This window comes from Emydura macquarii, unplaced genomic scaffold (genome assembly GCF_026122565.2).
Source record: "Emydura macquarii macquarii isolate MOO-44397 ecotype Brisbane River unplaced genomic scaffold, CSIRO-AGI_Emac_v2 contig_1836, whole genome shotgun sequence".
Lineage (NCBI taxonomy): Eukaryota > Metazoa > Chordata > Testudines > Chelidae > Emydura > Emydura macquarii.
Genome location: NW_027131973.1, coordinates 44,037 through 53,085, shown reverse-complemented (window position 1 = coordinate 53,085; position 9,049 = coordinate 44,037). Strand labels below are relative to the sequence as shown.

At 45.0% G+C, this 9,049-nt stretch overlaps 1 protein-coding gene across 1 annotated transcript; it reads right to left on the bottom strand.

The window, feature by feature from the left end:
• Positions 1-933: 933 nt before the first annotated feature.
• On the bottom strand, positions 934-1,869 carry LOC137159291 (olfactory receptor 51G2-like). The gene has a single exon (XM_067557449.1). The coding sequence runs from the start codon at positions 1,867-1,869 to the stop codon at positions 934-936; it is 936 nt and encodes a 311-aa protein (XP_067413550.1).
• Between the last annotated feature and the right edge of the window lie 7,180 nt (positions 1,870-9,049).

The following is a 9,049-nucleotide window of genomic DNA, read 5'->3' as shown; positions in this document are numbered from 1 at the left end:
CCCCAGTCATATGGTACTGAAGCTGATTTAAATGATATGTTATATTCTACAGTAAGTAGTTCTGCAATTTCATGCTTGTGTTTCTTCAGAACTCTTGGATGAATCCCGTCTGGTTCTGTGCTCACATATTACTGTTTAATTTATGAGTCTCATAATGACAAGTGACATATAAGAGCTATGTTTTATCATTAAGCCCTGTGTGAAGGATCCCTGTATAGTCAACTGCTTTGTCTCATCCCACTGCAGACCCATCCAGCTGAACACAGCCTTGGCACTGCTAAATGCACCATTTACCTCCAACTGCATGTTTTAGCCTGTAAGTGCCCAGGGATCATGTTCTGCTTTGTGTGCTTCACATTCACAGGCAGACTTCCGGTGACGGCAAGCATTGTAAAACAATAATAAATTCTGCTCTAAACCCAGAACCCAGGAAAATCAAGTGAGTTCAATTTTTTGTATTTTATTTAAACTATGCATAATTAACTCATGGAAATCCCGGCCACCAGCTGCTATTGATTAGGAGATTAGGAGGATTGAAGAAATGGACTGGATGTTTTTATGTGTGACAGGAACGCACACATCTGTGTGCAACAGGAGCAGAAAAGTTAGTAGAATTTTGATCTCTTTTACTTCAAGGTCGTAACCTTCTGCTCCCGTCCTGTGGCTGGGAAAAGGAAGGAGGGTCTTCTGGGTAAGGCAGGGCACCAGGACTTAGGCAACCCAAATTTAATTCTAAGGTCTGGCAGAGACTCCCTGTGTGACCTTGGACCTTGAGCTTCAGAGCAGTGCCCAAACCACAGGTACTGTGCTTTACTCCAACTGGACCAGAAGGATTCTTTGCTGCCACATAGCTGCCCCCAGCACTGTGGAGAGCAGAATAGCAAGAAACAACTTACAGGGGTTTGATTCTCTGGATCTGGTGAGAACTGACCCTTACTTGATGAAGACCCTGATTATCCTCACACGAATGGCTTTGGTTTTAACACTGTACATGATTGGGTTCATCAGGGGAGGGATGAGCAAATAGATATTGCCCAGGACATTCTGAACCAAGGGAGAAGATCTCTTCACAAATCTGTATATCACAGACAAACCAATCCGTGGCATGTAGGAAAGCAGGACGACGCAGACATGGGAGACGCAGGTGTTCAGGACCTTGAGGCGCTCCTCGTGGGATGTGATGCTCAGCACCGTTTTGAGGATCATCACATAAGACAGGAGAATGAGCAGGAAGTCCAACCCCACTGAAGAGACTGTTAAAAATAAGCCATAGATGATGCTGATTCTGATATCTGAACAAGCCATCGTCATGACCTCCTGGTGGAGGCAGTAGGAATGGGAAAGTTTGTTGACTTGACAGTATCGGTACTGTCTCAGGAGAATGGGGAGTGGAAATATTAGGACCACCCCTCTAAAAAGAGACACCAGTCCCATCTTGGATATTCTGGGCTGGGTTAAGATGGAAGCATATCTCAGCGGGTTACAGATCGCAACAAAGCGGTCAAAGGCCATGCACAAGAGCACGGAGGATTCAGTGAACGTAAACAAGTGGATGAAGAACAGCTGGGCAAAACAGGCATCGTGGCTGATCTCCCTAGAGTTAAAACAGAATATGCCTAGCGTTGTTGTCATGGTGGATATTGATAAACCAAGGTCTGTGACAGCCAACATGGAAAGGAAAATGTACATGGGCTCATGAAGGGTTAGATCTGTTTTTGTAATGAACAGAATCAATGAATTTCCTAATATCGAAGTCACATATATTAAGCAGAAGGGGATAGAAATCCAGACATGGATGTCTTCCTGCCCAGGTATTCCAGTGAGAAGGAACACTTCAGGTTGGAATTTGGTGTCATTGACAGTTGTCATGATGCACTGGGCAGGTCTGAGGAATTTTGAACTTTCCTTCCTGAAATGAAAAAAACCAGGAGACTAGATGATATTGAATGAGACATCATTCTGCTCTAAGTGCAAGTCTAGAGATTTCTAGGCGCTCAAGGAAAATCAACAAAAAAATAGTCTTGGATTTACACTTGACAATTACCTGTTCCATTCATTCCCTCTGAAGCACCCAGCATTGGCCACTGTTGGAACAAGATACTGGGTTAGATGGACCATTGGTCCGACCCGGGTTGCCCGATCTTATATTCTTATGTATACCACCGTTCGGAAGATAGGCACTACCAAGCTTCGTCAGACCTGTAGTTCATCTAGCCCAGTATTCAGTGGCCAATAACAGATGGTTTAGAGAAAGGTAGAGGAAGCCCTGGAATAGACAGCTGTGAGATAACCTGCCCGCAGGGAATGTTGCCTCCTGATACCCACAGGTTAGGCATACTTTATAATGTAAATCAGGAAGCTTTATAGCCTTCCCAAACCTTTTTTTTAAAAAAAATCCCCACTACTGTAATTAGATTTTCTGGTTCCCGATATGAAGAACCAATCCCTCTTTGTATCCTACTAAACTTTTGGTCCCATTGATATCTTGTGATTCTGACTTCCACAGCCTGTTTGAGCACAGTGTGATTTTACAATTGTTACCTTCCCTCAAACACCGTCTCTGGCTCTCCACTTCTCAATGTGGCCCATTGTATAATGTTTATACACAAGGGATGTGCAAAGTGAAAATGATCATTATATTTTTCTGTCTTGCATCTATGTTTTTTCATTGACTTATATATTTTATTTATTTTCTCCAGTCCCGAGAACTCAAATTACACAACTGCTTCTCTGCAGGACATGGGATAATTTCTTAGGGCCAGGTTCTGAACTCAGGAACTTTGAATGGAACAGCCTCACATCAGATTTACGTGTGTAGATTCGATCAGAACTGGCCTCTATTAACTTTTATTTAACAAACTCTTCAGCAACAATCCCTGCAGGAAAAGCTGACTGCTCTGCCTGGCCAGTCTTGATTAGATCCGGAGAGGTCGATCATCCTAAAGACTTCTCTTTAGCCTCACAGGACCCCCATACTCCCTCAGTGAAATGGTTCTGTTTATATTTGGCAAGCTACAAGCTAACACAGACAGTTACTTCAGCGGGGTGGAGATGTCCCAAATAGCGAATAGTGGAAACACTAGTTTACCACTAATATCCAGTGAGTTGCAAGTTACTTCAGCCACGCTCGTGTAACAGGTGATGGGTGTAAATTACGTAAATTACAGCCACTATTATAATCTGATTTCCTTCACCTCATGTCCATGCTTCACTGAAACACAGACAGCTGTTCTGGTGTCTCGTGACTTTTTGGACAGTCTGGAACAAGTGTAGCAGAGTTATTGTGTGAACGATTCTGAATGTAAGTGCTAGAAACAGCTGGTCAGTTAGCAGGAGACTGCTCACTGAACAAAGAGTTAATAGCACAAACCCATTGCAAAGAGTATTTGGAATACCTCTAAAATAATTACTAAAGCTAAAGTCATTAAGTAGTAAAGTTACCCCTGCTCCTTCCTGTGCAGATTCGAACACGTCTGTGGCTGGCTTTCCATAGACATGCATGGAATGAAAGTTTGGTTTGTAATAACTGTATTATATTGGAAAGTTTTGACACAATATTTATACATCTATTCTTTACCACACATATGTAAACCCATTCTTTCGCCTGTGATCTTCTTTCACAGATGATTTCTCAGGTTAGAGGTTACAGAAATGTAGCGTGTGTCATCTGGATTTTTTTAGAAGTTGAAGGTGTTGCAGCCTTTTTGGCCCTCATTCAATCGCTTGCCAGGAAACAAAACTCTGGGACTCCATTGCAGATAGTCACTCCTCTATCCCTCCGTTAGCAGCTGACTGGTTCTTCTCAGGTTCTGTGATGTCAATATGCAGCCTTCATCCATAGTAATACAGGTTTTGAGATCAGCCTGTACAGTCTTCATTCCCTGGACTCTCACTCTCTAGTACACTGGTTTTCAACTGTTTTCATTTCCAGACCCCTACCAAATTTCAAATGAAGGTGTTAATACCTTTGGAAATCTAACAGTCTGCAAACCTCTAGGGATCTGTGGACCACAAGTAGAAAACCACAGGTCTAGTACACAGTAACCCCAGCACCTGTTACAGTGCTACCATGGAGGTTTGTGGGAAGTCGATTTCAAAGTGAAATGCATGAGTACTCAAGCCCAGTTGACCCACAGTCTGCTGCAGCCCAGGGCCCAGTCTGAGGATGGGAGAATGGTGGGATTCCACCCCAGGAGAGGGAAAGGGTTGAGGCTGACATCTGGTACTCTGAGACCAGAGAGGGGGAAGAGATGTAGTCAGCTCTGAAACGGTGAGGGGTCATACAGGGCAGAAATGCTGGAGCCCTCATCCAGTCAGGAAACAGAACAATTCCATTTGCCTTTTATGACCTGTTACCGCAGAGGAACACAGCTCACAATTCCCACATTCACAATCAAGCCAAAGAAAAAAAGTCTTTGAAAATGGAATTGCTACTTATATTTGTGAACCACTCACTGATATTCCATGGGCTCTTCTCTGGACCAGAGAACACTGCACCTCTGGAAATGGGATTCATTGAGAATTCCTGACTCGGGTCATCAGGGTTTTCACACTCGGAGTTCTCTTTGTTTCTGGTTTTTCTGTTTACCTGGAATGATCCCCCATAGACCATGGGCACACGGAACGGAGGGTCCCCCATCTACCTAATGCTGCCTGCCCTCCAGCCCCTGTCGCTGAGTCACACTCACAGCCCAGCAGAGTCAGCTGCCGCTGCACAGAACATCTGCCCATCTCAACAGCCGGCAACCTCTACCGTTCCCTTGGCGTTTGAAAGATTTAAAGACAGAGAAACCTGCCAACGTACCCAATGCCTGCGAGAAGGGGAGCAGCTGCCAGCAGAGATCTGCACCCTAATGGAGACGGAGTCAGCGCAGAGCTTGCACGGGCATCAGGCAGTGTCTGCTCAGACAGGCTGCAACTGTCCTTATGAAGCATGTTTGCCCATTTTCTTGGGGACCACTTAGCCATTTGGGATCCTCAGCTGATTGGTTCAGTGTGTGCCAGCTTTAACCCTGTCACGGCCAATGGCAAACTGCAGGAAGCCCAATCCCAGGGGATGCTTAGCGATGCCACTACACTGGACATCAGCGCAAGCCCTGCTGCAGACTCTATTCCTGCACTCCATGCTGTCAGCGCTGTGCGTACGGCTCAGAGGAGTCACAGGGCTCCTTTGCGGGCGCCCGAGTGGTACTGATGGTGTTTTAGAGATGTAATCTTGCTGCAGTGCAGTAAAATACACTAAAAAGAGTTATATAAGGTCAGATTTCTCCCCGGCTGCCCCGTTTCCTGCATTTCAAACCCAGGGTGCAGGCTGGGAAGGAAGATTCCACACAGCTCCTACTGGAAGTTTCCCTAAGATTGTTCCAGCAGGGCAGATCTCTTTCCTTTTCCCTCAGGAATAAAGGGGGGACCATGCATCCATTTCACTGTGCATCGTAATTTTTCAAGGGATCAAATCCTCTGTTTTCCAGACCAGCTCTTGCTCAAACCAAGAGACTCTCTCACTCGTGTTACTGGACCACGCATCTCTGGTCACCCAGAGCTGGTTGTTATAACCGCAGAACATTTCTCTGCTAGACTGATGGAGGAGAGGCCAGTCCAAATTTGAGCAGTGTTGTAATCCTATGCGCCAACTGGCAACCCCACTCACTCATGGGGTCGCAAAGCCAACCACTCAAACTCAGCCTGCTGGCTTTGCTCAACTTTAATGATACAAGCAATGCTACAATTCCTGAGGACAGAAAGCATGTACAATGAGCACAGAAGGAACATCAGCCAGACATGGGCTGCTTCAAGACCTGGGACTCCAATCAAGATGAAGGTTGAAACACTGAAGTTGCTGCTGTATGTAGCTGATGTGTGGGATGTGATGCTATTGTCCAGATGCCTTTACAGAAGCCTGCAATGAAAAAAATTCTAGTTATCGGTATCACCCTGAGTGTTATCAGAATCAGTCCCTCAGTGGTATATAGTGCAAATATGCAAATATTTCCCAGTACAGTACATCAGTACTGGCAGCTGTAGGCCCTCATATTGGAACATTAGGTAATAAATCTATAGCTTGCAAGAACGCACTGGGAGATAGAGAACAAATTCCTTTTTCCCTTGTACGCTGCCAAGAAAACTATTGGAATTATTCCAGGTAGGAAATCTGAGACACTGAAGGCTCAGGGCTACCATTTTCCACTGCCAGTGATCTGTGGAAGGTCAGACTTTGTGCATCCACATTCAATGATATTAAGGCCAGAAAGGTCTGTCGCAATCATCTATTGCAATCATCTGTGCAAGACACAGGCCAGAGAGTTTTACTCAGGGAATTCTGGGGCTGAGTCCAGTGCCTTGTGGCTCAGCTAGAGCAGATCTTTTAAATTAGATCACCAGCCCCATTCAAAAATTATGGCTCACACCCGCAAAAATCATCAAATAGGTTTAAAATAGCCAGCTTCAAAAATAAATTAATTTGTTTTGTTTTGTTTTTCATTTGCCTCTGGTCTCTGAGTCATCTGCATCATCTTTTCAGGCTTTCGTGTAACTTATTTTAAACAGAAACATTTTAAAGAAATTTGAAAGCTGAGATTCCCATACAGCTTCTGGGTTCTATAAGTTGGGGCTTAAAGAAAAATAGGCAATAGTGCGAGACCTGCAATCAAATCACAGGACTTGGCTCTGCTGGCCGCATCTTAAGTTGAGCCCTCAAAACAAAGGTACTGAAGATTAGTTATTGGACATATTTGGTCACACAGGCCACCAGGGGCAGAGACACTGTTTCCATGTCCTGTGGGACACAGAGCCTCCTGTCCCCTGGACTGGTTTGCAGATTCCCTGCATTCCTGAGACACAGTTCATAGCATCTCCTCCTCATCTCCAGGCATGACACATACACACAAAGGGGAAGCCAGGACATACACATTCCTAATAGACATAGGGGTGAATCAACCCCAGCTCCAAAAGCCTTCTGTTAGCTCTATATTGGACCCAAGCAACACCCATCCCGACCCCTGATCAGCTCCCCGCAATCTTTGTGGTGTTGGAAATTTGGATCCAGGGTCTCAGGTCTGTTTCCATGGCTAAAGCGACTCTCCTTGTTCGTGGAGCAGGTGGGGGATCCAGATCAGACACAGCAGCTGCCCAGAAACACACTCCAGATCCTTTGCTCTCTTACAGAACATCCCGATTCCCCCTCTAAATGCAGAGCCGTGGGAGGAGCCCAGAACCCCTCGTAAAAGGACATTGTGCTAATGACTGTCCTCATCACCAAGGGGTGTTATAAAGACATCAGGTTCTACAGCTAATGGCCCAAATCAGCCTTAGAAGGCACACAGAGCTGACATCTATCAAAGGCACTGAGCTATGACCCCAATTACTGTAGCATGCGAGCGCCTCACAAACTTTAATCTGTTTACAATACAACACCCTGTGCGGTCAGGAAGTGCTATTTACACCACTCTACAAATTCGGAAATGCACAGAGCCCACGGCCAGACAGCAGCGTTGTGAGGCTCTGATCTGACAGCCTGTATAGCACCGGCGAGAGAACGGCCTCAAAATAATGCCTAGAGCAGAGCTTTTAGAAAATCAGCCAGTCTTGATTTTAAAATTGTCAGTGATGGAGAATCTACCTCGACATTTGGTAAATTGTTCTCACTATTCTCAGTGTTCAAAATTGATGCTTATTTCCAGCTTCCAGCCATTGGATCATGTTATAACTTTCTGTGCTAGGTTGAAGGGGCCATTATTAAACATTTGTTCCTCATGCAGGTGTTTATAAACTGTGATCAAGTCTCTTTGTTCAGCTACATACATCAAGCACCTTGAGCCTCCCTCTAGAAGACATGTTTTCTAATCCTTTGATCGTTGCTGTGTCCCTTGTCTAACCCCTCTCTAATTTATCAACATCCTTCTTGAACTGTGGACACGAGAACTGGACACAATATTCCAGCAGTCCTCACCCCAGTGCAAAATACACAGGTAAAATAACCTTTCTACTCATAGCTAAAGATTCCCCTGCTTATACATCCCAAATTGCATTAGTTTTTTTTGCTGCAGCATCACGTTGGTGGCCCATGTTCAGTTGATTTTCCACCACGACCCCCAAATCTATTTCAGAGTCACAGCTTCCCGGGATAGAACCCCCAGCCTGCATTCCTTGGTACTAGATGTATACCTTTACAGTTAGCTGTACTGAAACGCGAATTAGGGAGGCTCAGACAGACTGAGTGAGTTTTCCAAGGTCACAGAAGATGGCTGTGTAAAAGCATGGAAAGGAAGCCAGTTCTTCGGAGTCTCAGGCGAACACTTTAACCATTGACCCATGCTTCCTCTCGGGGGCTAGTGGCTGGGGAGGGAGCCGCTGACAGCTCAGGATGCTGACATTAACAAACATTTTCCTGTCTCACCTGATACATTCTAGGAGCTCATTTGCCTTCTTCACAGCCCTATCACATTGGTGGCTCACAGTCACACTGGCACTGACTAACACACCCAGCTCTTTCTCCTCCTCTGTCCTTTCCAACTTACCCTGGCTATATAAAAGGATGTGTAGGGAATAGAAGTAGGGAGGTGATTTTACTACTGTAAGTGGCATTTGTGAAAACAGTGCTAGAATTCTGCACTCAGGTCTGATGCGCAAAATTAAAAAATATGGAAACATTGAAGAGGGTGTAGAAAGAGCCACAAAACTGATTGACGAGCTGGAGAAAATGCCTCACAGCGAGAGTCTTCAATAGCTGAACATGCTTAGCTACTCCAAAGGAAGACTGAGCACTGACTTGATTACAGTGAACAAGCACCTCCACAGGGACAATATACAAGGTCCTAAAGGGCTCTTTAACTTAGAAGAGAAACATATAACACGAACCAGTGGCTGCAAAACTGAAGCTAGAAAACTTATATGTGGAAATTAGTCACATTTTAACACTGAGGATCATAGAATCATAGAATAGAATCATAGAATATTAGAGTTGGAAGGGACCTCAGGAGGTCATCTAGTCCAACCCCCTGCTCAAAGCAGGACTAACCTCAGGTATATCATCACAGCCAGGGCTTTGTCA